Below are 25,062 nucleotides of genomic sequence, written 5' to 3'. Positions count from 1 at the left end.
GAGACGTGAAACCGAGTTTTAAAACCATGGTTCTAAAGTCCTACACCAAAGAAATTTTTATTTTTGGACCTCCAACGATCATGTAATATGTACAATTCAATAGTATGTCTATAATCCTATAAATATTCATTCTTTCGATCTAGACCCTTGAATGAATTATTGGATTTAAAAGAATTTCAAGATTTGTTATCGCCTAGACGAACGACGAACGAAATAATTTTATCTATAAATCTATACATTTAAACGTCATATTTACGTATTTTTCATCTAATTCTACTTTTAGATGAGGGAGTGCGACGTGGGCGCGTGTGAACGAGCATGGCACTATCCGACGAAATCAAAGGATATTTTCTAAATATAGACGGATGCTCTAATTCCCCAATTCGAATCTTAAATTCTTTAAGCGCAATATCTACGACTGAAGACGTTAGTATGATATTATGACGTCATTATTTTGATATTTAACGGATGTAAATTCAGATTGTGATATATTAACTTACAATCAGGACTACTATATCAGTTGCGGAGAAAAGTTGGTATTATTGGGCGACCTTAAGTTCTTTTTCACAAGTTTATTTCATGACGGTTCTCCCACTCTTGCCTAAACCCAAAAAAAAAAAAACCTATAATTCATCCCAAATTTAACAAAATCCGGACTCCTCAAAGCGTTGACGAGAGAGATTTTGTGTGTGAGAGATTCAAATCTTTATTTCTTTGCAAATCAGGTATTTTTTGATCTGTTGTTAGTGTTCCTGTAATTTGATTCAAAGGTTTGATCTATTGCAGTTGGATCAGCATACTTTGGGTTTTTTCCATCGATTGTTCATCTATAGATCGTAGATTTAGTTTTTATTTATTTATTGCAAAATATAGATGGATTTGTGTGCTAAATTCTTGATCTTTTTGGATTCTGCAATGGTGTCGGAGATGCAATTGAGATTACATATAATTAGGGTTTTCATCAATCTGTAATCGGATGAGTGTAATTTATAGTTTTTTTTGTCATCTATGATAATTTAGTTGATTTTTGAATAAGAATTATTGTTTGACTTGGATTTTGGTTAATCGGATCTAAAGTCGCTAAATTCAATTTGATCTGGTCATGCTTATATTTCCATTAACATCTGGTTGGGGAAAAAGGAGTTTTTTAAAAGTTTTTTGGTGTTTTCTCTAGTTCTTTATTTGATAATCTGTAATTCTGTTATCTGAATTTCTTGATTGTAGTTTGTTCAGTAGTTTGATACAAATCTGGTATATTTCATGCTCATGATAATTTTCAATTCTTAAGGTTGGTCTTTTTTTTTTTTTTCAGAATTTAATAGCTTAGGTCTCAAATCTATTTGGAGAAATCCATTTGTTCCTTCTCAGAGTTTGACAACTTGTTTCCTTGCAGAACCATGTTTTTCTCACGGACTTGTCGTGGACAAAGGGGTAGTTTCCGCAATGATTTACAATCCTCGTTCTATAGAAATAACAATAACTATCACAGAAGCAACAATAGCAATGCTCATGAATTCTCAAGGGGTTTTAAGGAGTATACTTATAATGTTAGGAGTGATGATTACGTTGCTTCTTCGATGAAGAAAAGAAAGTTCTCGGCTTCATCTTGGGAAGATAGCAGTAGACACTATCAAATGTTCAACCCAACTGGAAATACCCCTTCAACTAGCAATAGTTCCTTCTCTGCCCCTACAAGACCTGATGGGAGTGCCCATTCTACAGGCTATAAGCGCCAACGGTCAAAATCAGAGGATGAAGTTGAATTTATGTCGCGGGACGAGATTGAAAGACTGTCTCCATCAAGGAAGGATGGGATCGATTCTCTCCGAGAAACGTATTTGCGGTACTCGTATTGTGCATTCCTTCAAAATCTTGGAATGCGGCTCGAATTGTAAGATCTCCATCATGATTATGTGCATTTATTGTACCCTTGATTTTTATCTCTTAAATTCTCATTTTTTATGTTTCTTAGTAAGATTTTGTGAAATAGTTACTAATATAATTGCATTGTGGAATTCTATAGGCCACAAACTACTATAGGATCTGCGATGGTTCTATGCCACCGCTTTTTTGTTCGACGATCTCACGCTTGTCACGATAGATTTGTGAGTTTCCTACCCCTCGTTTTTGGTCTTATTTGACATTCTCAGCTTTAATTGAACTCTGAGAATGTTGTTATTAGTGCAGCTGTTATATGTCTCGATTAGACTGAGCAATGTGTCCCCCCCTCCTCCCCCCCCCCCCCCCCCCCCCCCCCCAAATCATTGTCAAATGGATAATGAGGTCAATTTTGATTGTTAAAATTCCCATGGACTTCATATTGGTTTTCTCCAGATGATACTTTATGAGAATTTGTGATATTGTTACTTATCCACGGAGAAAGATCATGTTGTATTGCATAATTTTTACATTTAATTTATACTTCAGCGAAAGTGATATGTACTTAAGGTGAACATGGAAGTATTCTTGGTTTATGTGGAAGATATTTCTACCTTTAGTAAGGTTAGCAGTGCCATAGCAAAATGGCTTTCCTTTCCTATCAATGCATGCAGCATCCTCATTGTGGCTTATGATAACATTTTGTCTATACTTATTTGGCAAGTATATTCATAGTTTTAGCGTATTGTTAAGTTGATGGAACATATGAGGAAGTAAAGATCATTACACACTTCAATATCAACACACAAAGATGTAACATACGTTTTTTCCAAATTAGTTTTTAATGCTGTTAAGGATATTTTGTTTAATAAATATACTTTTTTTTATAAGTAAGAAAAAGTATTTTTTTAATAATGCATTTATTCTAAGATTTTGTTGTCAATTACATTAATTTTCTAACACCTGACCTTTAAACCATGATTGAATCCATTTATCATTCCTTTCAAGGAAAAAAAGAAGGAAGGAATGAAAGGAACACAACACCTAAAAGCTTTATGTAGCTTCTCTAAGGATTGCCATCAAGCCTTTATTGTGGAGGATGGCACCCTTCTTGATATTTTGGAATTTGAAGTTAAGTACAAACAAGTGGAATTCTTAATAGTCAAGTTTGAACTATATCCCTGCTTGGTATGCCTGCAAATCTATTCAAAATTTCAATTTATCATAGGCTCACAGCATAAAACTTTGTGCCACAGTTTTCACGCACAGAACTTAGTGAATTTTTGGTCTTGTGTTGGCATACCAAGCAGGGCCTATATTGCATCATTGCATAAAACCCAAAAATGTTGAAAGGGATTAGATACACCAATTGTATATCATATTGAAAATCTGTGGTTCATGGTGATGGCTTTGTTGGATATTTTTTTTATTTTTTTTCATTCTTATGTAGGCTAGTGAGTTTTTTCACTTATTAGTTATTTTCTTTATGTGGTGTTTTGTTCAAACCATTGGTACCCAATATTCAAATTTAGTGGATACAATGAAAAGAATTAAAAGCAGCTTATCTGTGAGAAATGAATTGGAAATAGCCAAAGCTAAGTAATTGATTGTTGCAAATTTTCCTGTACATAAGAGAAGTTCAAATCAATGTACTCGTTGAGGCATGAGACAAGGCCCTCGGCTGGCCAATGCCTCGAGGTAAAAATTGTCGAGGTAAAAATTGTACGCCTCACATGCTTGATATTTTTTAAATAAATAATATAACATATAAAATAATTAAGCTTTGGCTTCTTTAAATTCTCAACCTTACGTCTTGGGGCATTTTAATGAGCCTCATCCCGAGGCTTACACACGCCTCAAGGTGTAAGCCTCACACACCTCTAAAAACATTGGTTCAAATCAAATGGCGTAATTTAAATGATAAAGTGATAGATGTTGGGAGAATAGGTGATCTATTATTAGTTATAAAACTTGTAATATTGAAAGATATAATTCAAATAAGTAGTACTTATGCAGCCCAATTTTTACTATAGAAAAAAGAGGACCGTTCTTGGATGAACTCGTTCAAAGAATTCCTGGAGGAGAGAGGATGATTATAAGATGAGACTTGAATGGTCACATTGGGAAAGAAATTAGAGAATATGAGTTGATGCATTGAGGGCTCATATGTGGATAAAAATGAAATGGGAATTACGACCCTTAAAAATCATGTTGATGGTGACCTAAATGTATTAAAAGAACAGAGAGATTCTTGGGGAATCTGTGGGAAAAAGTCACATGCATAAGAAACTTGGTGGTGGAATGATGATTGGTCATATATTCATTGGAGAAACAAAGATTTTACAAGTCTTGGCAATTAACTAGAAATGAAGAAAATGCATGAATGATACAAAAATTTTAGAAAAAGAAGCAAAGAGAGTGATAAGTGAAACTAAACGTAAGGCATGTGTTGATTTATATGCATTTTGGGGATTCTAAGGGGTGAGAAAGTTGTCTGCAAGTTGGCACAAAAAGAATGCAAAGCCAGTGCCTTATGACATTAAAAAGACAGATACCATAGCTGCAATTGTTTCTGTCAATACTACATGATTACATCATTAGCAAGAATACTTAGTTTTATCAGTTCTCATCTCTCCGTATCCACTATTTTTAACCTATATTAGTTTTACTTCTTTAATCTTGTTTTCTATTTCATGTAGCTAGTTTACTACACCATGTCCCTCAACATGTCATTTACTTCCAGTTAACTAAGTTTGGTCTTCTCGAGCTTAGACTTGAAATTTTCTCATTACTGATCCTTGCTATGTATGCAGTTGATTGCAACAGCTGCTCTGTTCCTTGCTGCAAAATCCGAGGAGACATTGCGCCCTTTGAACAACGTACTGAGAGCTTCCTGTGAAATTTGTCATAAGCTGGATCTTAATTTCTTTCCCAATCTGCTCCCTGTTGTGAGTATCTCTAGGCATTAATTATTTTGTTCCAAGCCTTTAGCAGCTGAACTTGAATCTCGAGGGTTTTGATAGTCACATTATTGTGAAGTGTTTTTCTATGGACAAAGACATTAAGTCTGTGATGACCTGATTCAACTCTCAATTTTAGTTCTAAAATAATTTTGTTTAGTATTGTTATATATTTTAAGCTAACACTCCAAGTCAGGTCATCTTTCAAAAAATGCCACCAATAGTAAATTTATTATTTAGGGGGGTTTTACCTCTTCTGTGGTAGTCACAGGTCCCGAGAGAGCTTGAAACGGGTGGATCCCACACCTCTGATCTACTTCATGGAGGGCACCTTTATAACAATCCCTTAAGTTGCTAAAATTTAAATTACTATTATGCTACTTTATTGCAACCTACCATACTTTTTTTTCTTAAAGTACCACCCACATATATTTCCTTTTTTACAATTAAATTTATCGATAAGAAAGAGAAACAAAAGCAAGCAGAGGCAGTCAAGGAGACCGACCAAAAGAGAAAAGCAAATAACAAAACAAACACAAACAAAATAGAAAAGCGCCCACTCCAGATACAAGCTAACTCTCCCCTATGATGTTACAAACATACTCCCATCTTACTAGGAAGTCCTCAAAAAAGAAACCTTGAACTCATTGAAGACCTTGCACCGGAATCCAAGTACATCAATAATAACATCAGAGATGAATTTCTCCTTCCCTTGAAAAGTGTGATCACTCGTTTCCTTCCATAGCCACCAGTATACCAAGAAAGGCCTTAGACTTCATAGAATTCTCTTGAAAAGTGTTTTTTTTTCTAAAGGTTTTCAAGTCATGATAACTTTGATCCGTAAGTTGAATTGCAATATAAATAGCACTGTTCTGTTGAGATCTTTACAACACCACCAAAAATAAAATAAAATTTATTCACATAGAATTTTTTTCCAATAAGTATTCACATATAGAGTTGTTATTTATGTTATTTGTAAATTTCCTATAGTACTCCTAGAAACTTGATGTTTTACAACCAACAATGATGTATACAAAGGTAATATAGTTAGCATGCCATGCATCTTTTTTATAATTTTTCTATTACATTTATCTAAGAAAAACTATCTTATTCAGGCAAACAATATTAGTAAAAAAAAAAAAGTGTATGCACTTAAGCACTTGTGTTGCACGTGCATGCTCCCTTGTAAATATGAGGTCATGCTACTCCTTCCCCCCCCCCAAACCCACACAAAAAAAGAAGTGAGGCTATGTTTTTGAAAGATAAAATATGTGTCCCGTGATATTTGAAACTTAGGTTACGCATTACAGTATAGCAGCACATCCACAGAATGGTACGGTGTCAGTATCGATTGAACGTTTCGTTTAATGGAAAAAACGATACAGTATCAGTCAATACAAACCAATGCATTCCCAAAACATCAATGTGTCGTATAGGTCTTGGTCGATAACGATACATTCCTATATTTCAAACCATGGTTCAACATGGACGTGTCCTCAAATATGGTGTTTACCCAAATAGAGATGCAGATTCTATTTTTATTTTATTTGTATATTTTCAAAAGGTGTTGCGTGTAGTATGCTGGGATGAGAGATGTAATTGTAACTTCTAATTTATAAAAGAATGTCAGATTGGATAAATTATACCTGCATCTGTTTCTCCTTATCTCCTCAACTTTGTTTCACTTGCATCCTTCTTTTGAGGTCATGTTGAAACTTTCCTCAACTTTTTGTACTTTTTTCTATTTTGAACAGGACTGGTTTGAGCAGTATCGAGAGCGGGTGATTGAGGCAGAGCAAATGATATTGACAACACTAGATTTTGAGCTTGGTGTGCAGCACCCATATGTTCCTCTGACATCTGTCCTTGACAAATTAGGGCTTTCACAAACTGTTTTGGTCAATCTGGCATTAAGCTTGGTCAGCGAAGGGTAAGTTTATTACTTATGCTCCTTTCGTGGTGTTCGTAATTCTTTTCTGGATTCTAAGATCCTATCCAATTATAAAATATAAAAATTATGAATTTTGCCTTACATGGTTGTTTTTATGAACTGCTGAAATGTTTGGCCAAGTAAATTCAAACTTGACCAAGTCAGGTGGTATTGAGCAGTACTAATATAGTTACTTCATAAGCAACTGGAACAGCTCTATTATATTCTCTGTTACAAAATTGGGTCACTGTTGCTGGTAGATGATTAAGGTGGATAAGCTTCATGATAACATGTCAATGTAATGCTCTGCTTCATAATCATTCGTTGAGGTGGAGAAGAGGCGGGAGCCACACAGGCATAGGAAATGCTCTCATGGTCATGATTTTGATCTCTTTTCGTCAATTTGGATGGCCCGGTGTTGAAAGTATATCAATTAATTGCAGCTTTGTAGTGGTTTTAAGGGCAGTTGCATGGAGGCTAAGTTTGTCCATTTCTATTTTTCTTTTTTCGTTTTCTTTTCTTTTCTTTTTTTTTTTCTTTCTTTTTTCCTTTTTTTTTGGGATCTTTTACTTGTGTCAGTGTTGGTGTTTTTTAGACTCTTTTCTAAAGAATAACTATTGTACCCAGTCTTTCTTGGTGTGGCATATTGATTTTTTTTGGCATGGCATATTAATTGCAGGGTCTTCACAAGAATAGCGTGCTCACCTATATGATATTCTTTAGCTGGCGGATTGATATGCTGTTCATGGAAAGTTTTATTTTACATCTGAAGTTGAATTGCCGATATATTGTGGAAACCTTTAACCATGAAAGATCTTACCAACTTGGTCATTGGTTATTGGAGATAGCCGCTGACCTTCCAGAGCTTGTTTTGTTGTTTACTTGATGTTGGGTTGATTCTGGCGGAAGCCTTTTACAAACCAATAGTTTGTATGTTATTCGCTGTCAATCTGCACGGTGCCCCTACCATTGATCTGGACCACATAGACTATCCTTGGATGGGCCATTAGATAGATATTATGTTGGTTAGATTATCCTAGCCATCTATATAATTGAAATTTCCCAGTGGATCCGTTTCCCTAAATTCCGAATTTAACAACCGACGCCAACTGATTGGGTGATTAGGATGATCTGGTTGGTGCAATTTTTTTGCGATGACCCATACAAGTGCCGGCCTCTTGATTGGGTCATCCAGATCCATAGGCATAAGTGTGAAGGTAGGATTTTGATCCCAGGTCTGTGGCATTATATTTATGTAATATAATATAATATAATACTTTTAATAAACTAAAAAAGAAAATGTTAGTTTGCAATAGCCGTCCATTGGAGTTATTCTATCATTTTAAAAGATATTTTTACATAATACCTTTTCTTTTTCAGCTTTCAACTTTTCTTTTTTCCATGATTTGGTATTTTTACATAATAGCAGTTTTATGTTTAGTGCTTGGGTCTATATTTATGTAATATTTGAATCTAGGTAAGTTGAACTATCATTTGGATTGACCAGGTAAATTGAATTTCGATGACAATTCTTTATCTGCCAGTTAAAGCAGGTGATGCTTTTAGAAATAACAACAGTGTTGTGGTTTTCTAAGAGTCTGACAGGATCAAGGAATTTAACAAACTGAAGGCAAGTACATGAAAAAAAGGGAAAAAAAGAGACAAAGATGTACCCAAGCACGCACAAGAAAGAAAAAAACTAAATTGGAGGCAAATGATTTATTGAAAGCTTTGAAGTTTGTCTTTTTATTCAGAATTCAGATTGAAGGTGACCCATACATTGCAGCTTCTTGTTGTCTAAGAAGGACTGGGGGTCTTACAAGTATCTTAGACAATTTTTTTCAAGTATGGAATCGGACATCTTTCAGCTATGTTATGTGCATTGCAGAGTTGAGGATTTTGAGATGAATGGGTTGAAAGATGAAGATAGGTAACATTAGGGGGAAAAAACGAAGGATTTCATAAAAATGTAGGAGGAACCTCTGTGGGTGATAACCTAACAGGAGTAAAATAAGGTGTTGGCCGAGCATTTGCTTTCCCATTGTGCCTTTTTGCAGCAAAGTTGGAGTTTCTTCTTGGGACTGTTTGGAGTGGAGAGATGTTTCCTTGTTCAGTCTTGTCTCTGTTTCAAGCCTGGGCGGAGGGGAGTTGTTTTTTCTTTGACACAAAGAGATTGCTTTGGTGGCTTGCTTGTTTTGCGATTTGCTCGGGGGTTTGGAAGGAACGAAATAGCCGGTGTTTTGAGGGGAAGGGTGTGGATGCTTCAGTTGTGTCTATGTCGATCCTTTCTTGCATTTTCTTCTGGTGTAAGATCTTCCACGAGTTTAGGGGAGCGTCTTTTGACGATTTTGTCATTAGACTGGCTTGGGTCTGTAGTATCTCTGTTTCTTAGCTACACTCTTGTAATCTTTTAGTTGGTCATCTCGACCCCTTTTTAATAAATTCTCGCTGCTTATAAAAAAAAAGAGAGTATTAGTGAGAGGGAATTTGTGCAGATTGAAGGTAAAAGAGGATGAAGATAAAAGAGGGCATACATTGAGGTCGTGAGAGTATTGAATTATTAGAAGACATGGAAGTGTAGATCGAATTGAATGGATGAACAAGATCCGTTCGGCCAGCCCTAGGTATTTGGGATAAGGCTTTGATGATGATGATGATGATCATTAATGTTCTCTCTCTCCCTCCCCCCCTCTCTCTCCCTCCCTCTCTTTTGATAAATATAAAATTTCATTAGAAAATGTTATTTCAAAATATCTAAATAGAATAATAATAATAATAATAATAATAGTAATAATAATAATAAAGGTTTATATATCGTCAGTTGTTTGAAAAATATAATGGGCATATACAAAAGCGCACTCCTGAAAAAATCTTAGTTCATCTTTTTATTTTTCTACTTCTGGGTTTTAGCTAGATAGGCTTATAATTTTTTTTCTATAATTTAAAAAATTAGCATTTACATATTTAGGTCTTTCAGTGTTATCTAATTAACTGCAGACATGCCAGCTCATCAGCTTTGCCAGGATCAACCTGTTTGGCACCTTATGTAATGTAATGTTTTATCAATGTCATATATGTGATGTGTATATTATATTTGTGGGCCTCCTCTATCGCTTTCTTTAGTAATGTTGGGTGGTATCCTTTACATTGGTTACCTTACCTATGTATTACGGCTTGTGTAAACTTCTCATTCCCATTCATCACACGTTATCATACACTGCACTTCAGCCATTATTTGCATTGAAGCATGCATGTTTGCTTTCTTTATCATATTTTACACCTTCGACCAGAAGATGCCAGCATGCACTTCGAGAAGTCCACGTTCTTACTGTGTATTGCAATACTGTTGCATTTATTATTGAATTGATGTGGATGGACCACTGGAGTGGGAACGCCCAGGGAGCAGAATTGAGCTTGGGATTTTGCTATTGTTTTGGCACTCTACTAGCATATCTCCAGAAGATTCTTGGATTCATAGTTTTGGTAAGAATAAGAATGCTTAAGGACTTGGCTTGCTTTGCTTATATGAAACAAATTTGCATTTAGTTCTAACTTTGTCAGACTGATATGGACTCTGTTGATGTGGAAATACCCTTCCTTGTACAAGACATTGCCTTGTTCTTATATAGAGTTGGTGCAGTGATTGGTATATTACTTTTTTTTATGTAGTCTTGTAATGCAATTATTTTTTATGACTTGAAAATAGACAAATGTTATTCTTTCTTTTTTTTTGCAGGCTTCGAAGCTCTCTTTGGCTTCAGTTTAAGCCTCATCATATCGCTGCCGGAGCTGCATACCTTGCTGCCAAATTCCTCAATTTTGATCTTGCTTCTTATCAAAGAATGTGGCAGGAGTTTGACACTACACCATCTATTCTCCAAGGTAGCTTATATTTACTTTCTCACACATTGGCTCGTTTAAAATAATCTGTTATCGAGTTTTTGGGATTGTGGAACAACATTCATATACTGCTCATAGAATTTATATATTATTTTAATTGTCAATTAAAACCACAATAACCTAATTTAACTGGAGATATCTTTAACTAAAATATGAGCCAATCGTTTTAGAGGAAACCTAAGGCACCCTATAATTATAATTTTTTTAAACCTTAATGTGTCACGAAGCCCAGGATAAATCAAAGTCTTGGCCAATATATCAAAATAGGTTCTTAATCATTGTGGATCAACTATCATGTTATATTCTTCGATAACATATATCTTTCCATATGTGTTTAAAAATATTCATGCATCTTGACTATTTTATTGAATTATTTTCTGAAATTTCAGAACCACCCTACACCCAAAATCATCACGCGCCACTCTTTTTGACCTACTAACCCATATATTTTTACCACTTCTTGGTTCCCCTCTCTGGAAAAAAATCAGCTGATAGGTCATTTATAATCATTGGAGTTGAATTTTTTGGATCATGGGCTTGGACTGTGTTTTTTTGCCATGGGCCTGGCCCATGATGAAAAATGCTCAAATCCAATGACTGGGAAAAACCAAATATTATTATTATTTTTTTTTTTTGGGGGGGGGGAAGGTCTTGAATATTTAATAATCTGTTATCGCTATAGCATTGTATCATTCTCATGATTTGTATCTAAGGATCAACTTGAAGTTGAAAAATTAGATTCTGGACAGTAGAAGTATGTCCCAGGTACACCAATTATAACGGACACAGAGAAAACAAAAGCAATTAATAAATAGAAAATGTTTTATATTTCTTTAAATCTTCGATGATACTATTTTTAGGACTTCTTAAAATGACTTTTTATTTTCCAAATTTTCTTATTTTGTTACTTCTTTTTTGTTATTTGGAACAACAATTCTATATCTAAGCATGTATGGTCATTGTGAAATGCACAGATGTTTCCCAGCAGTTGATGGAGCTCTTTGTAGCATAATTGCCATAGCAAACACAACCGTGGTTGGCTTCACATCAATAATGCCTGTAAGAATTAGTTATATATATATATATATATTCATTATTTTATTGAATCCAGTTGTATACGTATAGAACAACAGCAGCGACGTAGTGGTAGTTCTGTTGGAAATGGAGTGTGAGATGGCTCATCAACACTGGGGTATTGAAATTTCAATACTGTGTAATTGAAATGGAGGATGGTCCTATGGGGAATCATATAAAATTTGCTCAAATTGTTTCAAAATTTGGTTGTCAGCTCCATCTCCAACAACACTGTTTTTGATTTGACTGAAAACATTAACAGGTCAGAGTAAGTATTTTGCATGAAAATCTGTTACCATATATCCAGCCATAGAGAACTCATATTGGTTGGATGATTTATGCGAATTGTTGTGGCCATGAGAGGGAGGTAAATTTTTTTGGTCTCGGAAACACATGGAAATTGATCTCCTTCACCCCCATTGGGATGGCTATTACTAGCTTCCCGAGATTTTGCTTCTTTCCAAAAGTAATATCGGTGGTAACAGGTAGTGATTTTTTTATGGAATATTTTTGTTTGTTTGTTTGTTTGTTTTGGAAATGAGATTTTAAATCTTGATGGCAAGCCAAGCTGAAGATGAAAAAAGTTCTCTTGGGGTACCAGATGTATCCTTAAGATTATTTTCTTTTTCTAGGCTGAATAATTGGGAGAGGGATCTTTTTCTTCCTTCTATAGAGAGGGATTGACACACACAAGCTCTTTGGAAGTGTTCTTTAATATTTCCAAGTTTAAACACAGATCAACTGCGGATTCAAAGTAGATCTCTACCGAATCGGATTCCATTTAACAAAACCAGTTTTTTGGTTGTATGGGTAATTAATAATGGGTTGATCGGACCAGATGGGCTTCTCGGCCCAATATGAATCTCAAATGATGAGTCTAATGTTGGTACAATCTATTTTTATTTTTTATTTTTTTTTAAATTCCTGCTGTGGGCAATCCAATTATCCCCTTATTGCTACCGAGTCATAAACTCCGACTTTAAATAAAATTGGTTTGGGTCCCCCCACCACTGATTTTTTATTATTTTTGGGTCTGGTTGATTGTATATGGAAAATTGGCAGAAAATGTGATTTCCAGATGTATTTTTATACATTTTCAGGGAAATCGTTAAACAAAAAAATTCTCACCAAACGCACCAGGAAAATGATTTTTTTCTCATCATTTTTTCCGATTTGAATAATGATGAATGCACGGTTAGATATGCGGCTGACATGAAAGGGCACTGAACCGCATATCTTTTTCCTGTGTATCCCGATGAAAGCCATACCAAGATCATGTGCATTCATCACGACTCTTTCCGATTACCCCCCCAAAAGTAAAAGTCAAACCTTTTCCTATGCCCAATCACATTCATTCGTCTTTCTAGGAAATTTACTTCCCTTGACAATTTCCAGAGAAAACCCTTTTTTACTAAATATTTTCTCTAAAATTTAACAGACCCATCAGAGGGAAAGAGAGCACATAGGTACAATAAATTCAAAAGAAAATATAAGAGTTGTGATAATCTGATGCCCCCATCACAGAACCGTGGATCATTTGCCTCGGGATACACAAGAAAAAGATTTTGGTTTGACGCATCCCAGGGTAAACGATCTACGGTTCTGTGATGGGGCGTATGTCAGAGGAAATCATTATTCGATACAAAAATATGTTATAATTGGCACTGCAGTTTTTATTTCCACTTCCACCAAAATTTAACAATTGTTTGTCACACAAAATTTTCCGCCCTGAAGCAACAGAAGTTTTTCAGGATAAGAATCTACTCTGGTGTGTTTACAAGCCAGAGAACCAAATTTACCAAATTTATTTCAAAAACCACTAGTACAGTTTTAAGATGCATTTCGTGTAAAATGAAAGAAATCGTGACCCACCTCACCTCAGTAGACTGTATGTCCATCATTATAATTCCAACCACGTAGTGTGACACGTGGAGTGACGCCTGAAGGCACCTCAAAAGAAATATTGACATGCATAGTCTCCCCTGGCACTAGTGAGAAATAGTTATCAGAATAATGGACTGGAAGAATTCTCGTATCTTCTCCTTCTTTACGATCTTTCTTTGTGGCATGGACTGAAAAATGGAGAAAGAATGCAACTCCTGCATCTGTCCCACTTGTTTCCACAAACTTCATAGTGTCATCCTCTTTCGTGAAACGTCTATATATCCTTTGTAACAAACCAACTTCACATTTCTCTTCCGACGAAACTGGCACCGATGCAACCGAATCCGTATCATAATCGTTCTGATTTCTATCAATGACATTGTTCTCGTAGCTTAAAGTTTTGAAGTTTGGACTCCTGGATGAGTTCTGTATGTTCATTTGGATTTTGTAAGTGGACCCTTTCATGAAAATTTCGGATTTTATCTTTAGGGGTATTTTCTTTTTCTTGTAAGGCTCCAACAGCTTGTAATCTCCGCCTTGAAGATGCAACCAATAAAAATTTCTCGACAAAATGGCATTGTCCGATGTTTTGAAAAGCTTGAGAAGAAGGAAGTATACTGGTTTCGGGTTTTTAGATTTGGGATACTTCATCTCAATGATGGTTTGTGTTCTTTTAGCTGGCACGGAAAGTTTTTCGGTAACTTTATAGTATGGACATGTCCCATCTAGATCCCACACTGAAGCTTCTACAGCTACATCAGATAGTTGGTCTGACGTGGTGTTTACTACCTGTTTTAATGCAGTAAGAAACCAACATCAATGGTTTTTGCCTTTTTTGGAAACTGAGGTAATTGGAAGAATCTTATTGGTTACCTCTATGAAATATGTTGCGAGATTAAGCTGGACATGAATGGGTTCAGCTGCGCAGCGGCAACCATAGAAACCTGCGGTTTGGTCATGGAGATGATCATAGAACTGACCCCGAAGACCGGTCCAAGGATTCTGAGTCTTCCATATTAGAACACCGGTATATTTGGTCCACATACGAGAAGTCCAGCCTTCTAACAAAGCTCTATACTGAATGTAGTTAACAAGTTGTGCCTGAGATGATAATTAAAGACAAGTCACTACAAGTACAAATAGAAGAGAGGAAGAAGTTTGATTTCAAGTCTTACCTTCTCACAGAAATCGTTAAGGTCCTTTGGAGACCCATAGAGTTCAATCTGATCATGAGTAAATCCTGGCTTTGAATAGGCAATGTATTTATGGTATTTCCAGATGGGGTTTGGTACTTCTTCTATATAACCATCAGAGCGTTTTTTAAACAATGGAATTGTCCATCCTTCCGGAGGCATTGTTGCTCTGATGGTAGCCGCAACAGGCACTCCCACAGAGCCAACTTCTGGGTTAAACCCATAGCTGTAGAAATCATCCTTGAAGAAATTTTCAGGATTTTGGATTTCGTATGGGCCATCTGTGAAGTCTCCCTTCCCATTAGCAAAGCCATCCCACATGGATCCTTGGACGTAAACGCGTGTACCGTCAAGATATAGACTTGGATCACTTATATCTTTTAAGGAATTGTTTGTTTTGTTTGAGCTTTGAAAGTATGGATGGAGCTTCAGGTCATTTATTAAAGCGGTGTTGATGTCATCAGGGGGAGCTTGTTCATTTCCCCCAACCCAAAGAGCAAGACTGGGATGATTCCTTAGAAGCTTGACAGTGTCCCTTGCACATAGCAGGAAAAGTTCATGGTCCAAAGGACCATTTGGGTTCGATACGGGAACACCGCGTCCATCACAATCTCCTGTTATCCAAAACTCTTGCCACACCTACCAAAATTGGATCAGTTAGTAGGATGTGATTCATGCAAGTTATCAGCCATTAACCTATAAATGGATTAATATATCAGCCAATTCTCTGAAAAAGAAACCTTCCTATAGAGGTTCAATGGCTGATTTTGCTAGAACAACCTAATGATGGCCCAAAATACTGGAATTTTTAATTAGAAAGTGCAAAAGAAAAAAATAAAAATAAAAGAATCAATTGGCAAAGGATTCAGAATAAATAAAAAATTCACATGGAAATTATTTAAAATTATCAGGATCAGCATCATGAAAATCTTATTTCATCATTTAACTCTATCATGGACCATATCTTCAGTCAAATTCCCTTTTGAACCATATCTTCATTTAAGGTATCTGCTCGAGTAGACCTGCTTTCTTGTTCAAGTGTCTCAAGTTCATTCATGACTGGTGGGTTTCAGTTCAATCCGACTTTTTTTTACCTATTTTTTTAATGGTAAAAAAACATTATTGTATACGTAATCATATCAAATATGGAGAATTCAATATAATGTTGAAATGAATGGTCCAGATATTTGAAATCTACTTTTGATAGGGCTAGAAATGTCCAAACTTACCAGCAAACCATTGATATCACAATAGTGATAAAATTCTGGTCGCTCAGCTAATCCACCACCCCAACAGCGAATCATGTTAAAGTTCATATCTGCATGAAACTTGATATCTGTTTTGTATCGTTTTTCTGAGAGACGTAATAACCCATCTGACAATATCCAATTACCACCACGAATAAAAATGGGTTGGCCATTGACCTTGAACAACCTGAAAAAGTGCTAATCCGTAGCTTAGAAAACAGTGATAAAAACACTTGCACGTAATGAAAGAATGTCATAAATACATCTGGACTTATGCATAGAGACATTATACCTTCCACCAGTAGCATCATCTATAGTGCTCTCAATTTTGCGGAATCCAAATGGATGTTTCCATGAATCAGACTCTCCATATCCCTTTACATCAATGGTGATGGCAACATTGTACAAGGCCTGTTTTCCCATGCCGTTTGGCCACCACAAGTTGGGTTTGTAGAAGAATAGCTGGCAACTCATTCTCCATTAGTACTTGAACAAGAGATTTGCATGCCTATAGTAAATAAGTACAACAAATACTTCGTGCAAACACAGAAACATGAAGAAAAATCCTTTCTGTGGGTTACAATTGTGTTGGTCAATGTAATAGACAATGCTCTTCTGGCACACTTGAATTTTCCAGAATTGCAATTGCGTTCTGACCTATTATATCACCTACATATTTTAATTAGGATGTTACATTTTATAATATTGGTATAATTTGTATCTTCTTTACACATGGTGAATAGTTTGTCTGTGACGTGATACATGTAACTTGTGTCATGAAGGACTAATATGCAGTGAGACTTATAAGCCTATTTAACATAGCCATGTGACCTTTCCCCCATTACAATGTATTAATAACAAAGAAGAAAGGAAAATATTCTAAAAGAAATTATTTCTCAAACTCCATAGATAACAACGGTGGTGCTTTAAGCTGCTCACCCAAGCAGACGCTAGATCAAGTTATGGATATTGTCAGGTGAAGAACAGAAAACTGAACAAGGCCCAGTGCAATCATCAACTTGGGTAGAGAATCAGTCAGTAAGAGAACTGCTAATACAATCTCCTTATGTCACATCAAGAGTAGTATATTCAGTGCAATCAATTACTTGAGAGAAGATAAGCTCCATATAAAAGAAGTCTATGGTTCTCATTGATATCTCACACGACTTCAATTCAAATATATATATTAAAAAAATTCAAACATGCTCTTGACAACTTTCATCAAAACAGTGGGGAGTAGCGTTACAATTAACTCAATGTGATATGAAGCATATCAAAATAAACTAGAACTATATGCAGTCACTAGGAAGTTGTCAATCAAAGTAAAGAGGGGTACTCAAATTGCAACAAAAACAGATAGTATAACTGACCTGGGGAAATGTATATTGAATGTGTGAACCAGGAGAAATCGACAATTGTGTAGTTTGAAAATGCTCAACCAAGAGAACGCTTCCTTCAAGTTCAGTTGTCACTTGGATATTCAAAGTACACTCGGCAACCAAGGAACTTCTATTTTCCAACTCAATAGTACTGTGCAGATATACCCTCGTGAAATTATCAAAGAATGATGAAACCAAGTGGGGATCGATTATTTTCACCGGCTGCAGTCATTACAATGAATAGTTATGCATAAACATGGGAAATACTACTCTTATATGTCACTGAGTGAATTATTCCATCAATCATGAAAACGAGTATTGCAAGTATCACGAGTTTATCAAGAAATTTAATAAAATAAAGGCATGGAAAAGAAAAATTATGAGTTGCAATAGAATTACCAGAGGAAAATAAATTAATAATTTGCATGGAGAAAATAAATCCAAGCCTAACTTTATACAGCACTAATGAGTTGTTTCTGTCATCTAGCCCCCTTTTTCAAAACAAAAAAAATATATACAGAAATTGGAAAAGATATCTTAGAATAAGATTACCAAAAACTACAGATCAAAAGACCAAAGATGCTAGAAATTGAACAAAAAATGCAGTATTATTCATTTATGCCAAGTACAAAGAAGTAATTGTGTTCCCTTACCAAGACAAATTTGCACCCATATTGATTCTTGCACTCTAAAGTACACTAAGGAGCTTGCGATATAAATAAGAAATAAGAAGATTATCGCATCTGAATGGACTTCAAAGGAAATGAACATTTTGAATTACAACTTACCCCAGTAACATAAACAGATACCTCATCCCAGATGCCAGTGTTCCTATCCCTGTAATAGTATAAAAATCAAATACTTTGGGAGATATATGTATTTTTTTTATACACACACACACACTTTCATCTGACACACATGAAAACTTCACAATTCAATGTAGCTGCATCGGCAAGTAGGACACAGGAAAGCTTAAGATCATGACACATTTTTAGAAGGACAAATCTCAAGGAACCATAGAAGTAAATTATTAATCTTCTTCTTTTTTTTTCTGATGAAGGGATTATATTCTATACTTGTACATCCAAAGGCCAAATGCCATATTGAAGAAGCATCCATTCCTATAAGGTACATAAGCAGGTGCTTGATCACCCTTACCCTTAAGGACATAATCATGAGAGAGTCAGGTGATCTGGACTTGAGTACAAGTCTGCATAGTCATAAACATTTGTAGGTATATGCATCATATCTATATGGGTTCATCGTTTTCATACCTACACATATAAATTAATACATATTCATAGAAAAAATTATAGATCTTAACTGTACACTTGTTTGCCATCCTAAGAAGCATGGTTTGTTCATTAGTCGAATCAAAATACTAGTCTTGCAAATGTTAATAATGTAGCACGATGCAAGAAATCAAAATATGTCGCTGATTTCTTTGAAGATGAAATTTGAAAGAGATCAATCTCGTGATTGGAAGACAGAAGTTTTACCGAAAATAGATGTCAATTGGGCCCTGAACCATGCCCCTACACCTAAATCATGTATGTTGCTTCACAATGTAGTTGGAACATAAGCATGATTAACTGTGTTGGTTCCAGGTTGGTTGAATTAGTTGACCCAAGAATAAAAGGTAAGCAGGTTGAGCTTGGGTTAGGTATGGGCAAACCCATTTGGATGTCTTGGCTCAAGCTCGGCGCTGGTCGACTTGGCTTGATTCTTGAGGTAAAGGCTAAACTTGCACTTGTGAAAAGGACTGGACTTTTTGTGTTCAATGACCAATTTATAGCCAGTTTCAAAAGGTTTGACATTTCCCCCAAGCTCTTTATAACTGAACTAGTTCAATTTGGCAGCCCAAAGTTGGTCTTACGATTTGATGCCATTCGTTACTTGAATATGCTCTTTGCCGATCTTTCTTTCAACAAATCCTCTATTTTTCTTTCCAAATGTTCCATTCAATAAAGGAAAATGGGAAAATTGTATTCATGCCTAGGAAACCAAAAATCTTATAGGTAGTTCAGATTTTAGAACTAACAGACGACATGCATCAAAAGAAAAAGAAAATCCTTCTGAAGTAAGCCAAATGGCATCAATATGCATGACGATGTTTGTATTCAAACTTCAGTGGCATTCATTGTTTTTCATGCTTAAGCTCTTCCACATGATCCTCATCTAGAACTGTGGAAACAACTTTCTAAGGAAGACCTTCTAACTACCATGCCTCCAGCCAGTAATTCACGTTCGTGATAACCTCCATACCCAGATGAAACATCTCTGAAAATCAATTGTGTATCATTCTCAATAATTCATGTTGCCACTTTTACCCATAAATGTTTTCCAAAATTGTCCACCAAACAAACTTGATCATAATAATAACAGCAAATATGATAAACTTCTTTTTCCTAATAATTTCTGATCATTATCAATAATAAAAAAAGTAACTGTTACAAGCAACTGCAAACACATACACACTCAGTGATCTCTAATAACAATAGAAAGGTTACCTTATTGGAATCATCCAATCCCAGCCCTCAACATATTGTGCAGCAACATCCTTCCCAATCTAACATGAGAGAAAATGACGTCAGTGTGAAAACAAACAATTTATGCATATGCATGTTGAGTTCTTTGGCATGTTTACAATTCTACTTGAGATGGACTTATTCCACTATACCTACAAAGAGAAAAGATTGTTCTTACCAATTGATGTAACATATATGGTTATGCAAAAATGAGTATGTGTACATAAAGCAAACTCGTGAACCTGCTATTGATATCAAGGGGGAAAATGTGTCTAATATGGTTAATTTATGGAATTGAATAGGAAGGGTTGCAGTGGTATAAATTTGATATCTATGGTTTTGGGGATTTTCACATATAATATAGTAACAATGATTACGAAGATACTAGCATGGAATTGAAACCATAGCATTCTAGCATAGACAACTTGAGTAAAAATTATCATGCATGCCCCTATGGGGGAGCACCATATACTTAAAATAGATTGAGTTGATCGCATGGGTATCCATGTGTCACTATAGTCATTACTGTACCATTCAATCAAAAAGATGCAACATGCTAATAGTCTCATGCATAGAGCCTTTCAAGATCTGATCATGGTCAGAAACTTGTTAAGTATATAACAAATGAACATAATCACTGTATGTTGGGAAGAAATAAAGTATACCTCGTGATCACCACCTTGGCCCCCCTCAGGAGGAATTTCTCCAGGATGATCAGGAGGATAAACAAGAACAGCAAGCAAGTTTTGACCGTCAGGGTGCAAAATCTCTGTAATATCGAGAGAATGTCTTCGGAACATCCCCTTAGGCAGAACCATTTTGTGACCATTCAAATACACTTCTGCAGAGTAATTAATTGCACGGAAGTTCAGATCCACATGCTGATTTCCCGACTACACAAAACAAGTAGCTAATCACAACCAAATAATTGTACAGAGAAAATGTCTCTATACATTTAAAATCTCAAGAGTTAGGAGCAGAAAAGGTATTACGAGGAACTGTCAATACATCTTTTTTTAAAGGAAACATCCAAATTACAATAAACATTGGAGCTCAGTGAAGCACTTTAAGATCATTCAAAAATATTCTATTTCTTGGTTTCACCTTAAAATTATACTAACATTCCGCACTTCAATCTGTTGATGGAAAGTTGATTTGGGTATCACAAAAGAAAGAAAAAGATAACATTCTAAGTTGATCGAGAATAATAACAGTGAAAGCTTCTGATTGCACAGCAAGGTCTCAAGTGCTAATTTACTTGGGGACCTCTACATTGGAAAAACATTTCCCAGCTTGTTTTGATCTAGCTTTCTTATCCTCTCTGAAAAGAAAATATCCATTACCACGGTGAGGTAACTCTATACATGACCATGAAGAGGGGTATTGACTATGGTTAACAAGCATCTTAAGAATAGTCACATCGTTTCTAGTGAGAAAAAATGCTTGCTTGATGTAAAATACAGACACAAAATGCCATAAATGGAAACCTTAAAACCCACATAAACCATGATACCCAATCAATCATGATAAAACAGGAATGTAAGCATTGGTTGCAGGAGTAGAAATTATAAGACAAAAAGAGCATCTATTCATACTCTTTTTTGGATGCATGTCCTTATGTAAGGGTGGTTCAATAATTTACAATCCCTCTATTGTCCTTGTTCCCTTGGGATGTTAATGAGGGATAGATAAAGTGCAGCTCCAATCAAGCAAACAAAAGTGCAAAACCTCTTACTAATATTTTAATGCTTCTAGGCACTAAAATCTCATCTCAAATAAATGTTTCCGTCAAGAAAATGTTTGGTTAGGAAAAAATCCAAGACCATCTCGACCAAAACATTCCAAGGCATTTTAGACAAATTGAAGATTTGAATGTTTCAGGGCAACATTATGATTTGGTCGGCATAAACCAATATGTCTCTGCTGAGGCATTCCAAAACAATACGAAACTTTAAACCATGCTGGATAGCATACAATGAAAATAAATAAATAAATTATCTGAACCTTTATTTGAAAGAAACATTACTGAAAATATGAACATTGAATAATTGATCCCCTAATAGAAGGATATCCAATCTGTACGGAAAATTAATCTCAAAAGTGTTTTTATTACATACCACTGTGCATTGAAATGTTGTGAAAAACCAGAATGTATAGTAATCCCTCCCAGCATCAGCAATATCTAAGATCGCCTCATTTTCCAGACCATAGAAAGGATCTGGCACAAGGTTGTTCTTCAACAGGGTTCCTAAAACGCTGTAAACCAAATTACCATTAATTTAGATAAATAAATTCATAAAGACTGTAGCCATAGATTACGTACACTGCACTACCATTACACATTGTCTTCACAGCTTTAATTTATCAATAACTACATTTACTTGTATGTTGTAAAAAACACTCATTTAGCCTTTTAAACCCCATAACTTAATACCCCAATTGAAGTTCACTTTATTTTCTCCTCGATTTAACAAAAATTCCACAGACAAAAGACATTATTTTTTTTACTTGGGCGATTCGAGTGAACTGTTGCGGTCCAATTGACTTGTTTAGAATCCATTGCTTCAATGAGTGAACTTGTAAAAGAAATCTACTGAGCTTTAAAGACATCTATCTTTCTACCATTGTTAGATCGAATAATCAACTTAAAGAAGCTGAAACATAAATAGGTGCAGAAATACACATTCAATGCGACTATGTTCTAATTTTATTAACTCACTGTAAAAATATAAAAAAAAAAAAAAATTAATGATCTTGAAAGCAATGTCAATCGAACTAACAAACAAAGAGGTCTCGGCACATTTCGAAGAAAATGAAACGAAATGCTTCAACTGAACAGTAAATTGAACTCATTCGAACTTGCAGGATTCTGCATTGCCAGAAACATGAACTTCAAATCCAAAAAAGCATTCACATAAACAATTCAAACAGTAGAGAGAGAGAGTTACGTTCCAGGGACCACGGCTTCCATCCAAGGAGACAACGACTCGGTCGGAGGATGAGTGGTAGTGAGCTGAACTCCAGATTGATCTACCTCGGTAGATCTCGCAGCGAGCCATCCTGAATTGAGCTTCGTTTTCCCGATTTCCACCATTTTCCCCTAAAACCCTAAACCAGAAGAGAGAGAGAGAGAGAGAGAGACCTTTGCACCTCTGTGAAAGGTTTCTCCCTCTCTTGCGGTAACTAGTAAGAGGAAGGACGAGAGAGCGTCAAAGACTTCAGAGTTTGGAGTGCTGACTTCCGAACTAGAAATTCTTCGGTCGGTCAATACTCGGATGACGTGGCATGGACACAGAATCATAGATCTTATTCTTTGGGATACATAACTGCCCATCTTTTATGGAGATGTGCACTTTGTATCCCGGGAAAAAAAATCTATGGCTCCTTGTCTGTGACACGTCAGCCAAGTGAAGACTCACTAGTTAGAAAACCATTATTCACGGCTTTAAAGTTTGAACTCGTTTATTAGTGCCTCTTCATCTCACGTAAAACAAATCGCTTGGTGGGTTTTGTCCAAACTGGCGGAGATTTCTAATTCTATATGGGAGCTTCTATTTCCACACTCATTTTTACTATGAGCACCCCCATTCATATTTAATTACCACATTTATTGGTGTGAAAATAGAATCTCTTTCTTGTTAGCGAAAATGAAATTTTTAGGTTCTTAGCTGTTGGACCATGCGTATTACCACATTGTGGGGCCAGAATGTTGGATGAACTCGCTGGTTCAAGCTGTATCCGACTAACGTATATTAATATTGGGCCCACATCGATAGCAAATCTTTTTGTTGTCTCGAGAGTAGATACGAGTGGTTATCCGATATGGAGACCCATATAGGATATAATGGGAAAATTACTTAAAAACCCGTGACAAAAGATGCCTTTCTAGATACCCACTTTTAACTTTTGGGTGGTATACTTTTTCTGTCTTGATGTCCGGTCGGTCACCTTTTTAAATTGTTGAGATGAGATTGCTAAATGGTTGATATAGACATTTAACAACCGTTGATATCAATGATTATATATTGTGGCTTTCGATGTTTGAACATGAATAACTGAGAACAATGGTTAGATCGATTTGAATGATTTATCTCAACAATATGAATTGCAATCAATTTCAATGATTTGAATTCTCCATTTTATCAGATGAGGGTGCATTAAGAAGAAAGATTTTTTCAATTGAATTGTAATGGAACAATTTTACATTGCGGATGGAAAAAAGAAAAAAAAAATGATAGAGTGATTTACTTGGCAAACTATTGTATTTTTATTACAAAAACTCCTTAGAGTTCTAACAATTTAAAGAGAACTTTACTTTATTAAGTTTGTTACACAGCAAACCTCACTTTATCGAGTTTGTTACCGAGCAAGCCCTGAAGTGGGGAGAGGAATTTTTTTAGTGGGGATTCAAGTCATAAAATTCAAATTTATAATTTGTTACTTAACATAACTTGGAGTGGATTCTTACTACATCATTGTGTGGTATCCAAAAACACGATTTAATACTACGAGGTTATGAATGACAAAATTCTATAAATTTTTTTTTTTAAGTTAATTATTAATATTGAATTTTAATTTTAAATTTGGGTGTTCGGTAACCATCTATTTTCAACACTTACGATTAAGTTCAAATAGATTTTCTATAAAAAAAAAATCCTTTTGAATCTAAGTTTTTCCATGAAATCTACAAGTCTGCATCCCTGGACTGCTAATTGGATAATCCATGTGGTCCAACGACTCTTAGTAAGATTTCAAATCTTACTAAGTTTGTCTTGGTATCGTGATTCATAAAGTAAGGTTTGTTCAAATAACAAACTTAATAAAGTAAGGGAATCTTATTAATGGGGATCTACATCATAAAATTCAAATTTACTATTACTTAATGTGTCTTGGAGTGGAATCTTACTACATCATTGTGTGGCATCAAAAAACACAATCTAACACCACAATGTTATAAAGGACAAAATTCTAAGATATATATATTTAAAAAAATATATATTAATTGTCAAGGATTTTAATTTTAGATTTAAGTGTTCGATAGCCATCTATTTTCAACACTTACCATTAAACTCAAAAGGGTTTTCTTTTT

The 25,062-nt window shown here is 35.3% G+C and overlaps 2 protein-coding genes across 4 annotated transcripts; one reads left to right on the top strand and one right to left on the bottom strand.

Annotated features, from left to right (window-relative positions):
* Positions 1-564: 564 nt before the first annotated feature.
* LOC147402304 (cyclin-T1-4-like) lies at positions 565-11,944 on the top strand. 3 transcript variants are annotated; one of them, XM_086443915.1, is made up of 7 exons: positions 565-725; positions 1,394-1,891; positions 2,024-2,105; positions 4,692-4,826; positions 6,593-6,768; positions 10,505-10,650; positions 11,643-11,944. In XM_086443915.1, the coding sequence occupies exons 2-7, from the start codon at positions 1,398-1,400 to the stop codon at positions 11,678-11,680; spliced, it is 1,071 nt and encodes a 356-aa protein (XP_086300041.1). In that variant the 5' UTR covers positions 565-725; positions 1,394-1,397; the 3' UTR covers positions 11,681-11,944. The 3 variants fall into 3 exon arrangements, with proteins under 3 accessions (XP_086300041.1, XP_086300043.1, XP_086300042.1); XM_086443916.1 differs by lacking the exon at positions 565-725 and adding an exon at positions 760-1,288; XM_086443917.1 differs by lacking the exons at positions 10,505-10,650; positions 11,643-11,944 and adding an exon at positions 7,448-9,233.
* A 1,448-nt stretch (positions 11,945-13,392) lies between these two features.
* Positions 13,393-23,197, bottom strand: LOC147402303 (mannosylglycoprotein endo-beta-mannosidase-like). The gene is made up of 11 exons (XM_086443914.1): positions 22,922-23,197; positions 22,091-22,229; positions 20,639-20,866; positions 19,956-20,014; positions 18,234-18,282; positions 17,437-17,667; positions 16,359-16,528; positions 16,049-16,253; positions 14,802-15,458; positions 14,500-14,727; positions 13,393-14,415 (listed from the first exon to the last, which is right to left on the bottom strand). Exons 1-11 carry the CDS (start codon positions 23,065-23,067, stop codon positions 13,621-13,623), a joined length of 2,907 nt encoding a protein of 968 aa, XP_086300040.1. The 5' UTR covers positions 23,068-23,197; the 3' UTR covers positions 13,393-13,620.
* Positions 23,198-25,062: the final 1,865 nt, after the last annotated feature.

This window comes from Akebia trifoliata, chromosome 5, assembly GCF_017979445.1.
Source record: "Akebia trifoliata isolate Shusen 1 chromosome 5, ASM1797944v1, whole genome shotgun sequence".
NCBI lineage: Eukaryota > Viridiplantae > Streptophyta > Magnoliopsida > Ranunculales > Lardizabalaceae > Akebia > Akebia trifoliata.
The sequence above is the reverse complement of the archived record's forward strand: the minus strand, read 5'-3'. Positions and strand labels throughout refer to the sequence as shown.

Bases quoted from the DNA above. Each gene is read 5' to 3' on its own strand.
- LOC147402303 (XM_086443914.1), bottom strand. From the start codon at position 23,067: ATGGTGGAAATCGGGAAAACGAAGCTCAATTCAGGATGGCTCGCTGCG. The intron at 22,230-22,921 runs GTAACTCTCTCT...TTTGGTTTACAG, and splicing joins GAAGCCGTGGTCCCTGGAAC to CGTTTTAGGAACCCTGTTGA. The intron at 14,416-14,499 runs GTAACCAATAAG...GCATTAAAACAG, and splicing joins TCGCAACATATTTCATAGAG to GTAGTAAACACCACGTCAGA.
- LOC147402304 (XM_086443915.1), top strand. From the start codon at position 1,398: ATGTTTTTCTCACGGACTTGTCGTGGACAAAGGGGTAGTTTCCGCAAT. The intron at 1,892-2,023 runs GTAAGATCTCCA...GGAATTCTATAG, and splicing joins CTTGGAATGCGGCTCGAATT to GCCACAAACTACTATAGGAT. The intron at 4,827-6,592 runs GTGAGTATCTCT...TATTTTGAACAG, and splicing joins TTCCCAATCTGCTCCCTGTT to GACTGGTTTGAGCAGTATCG.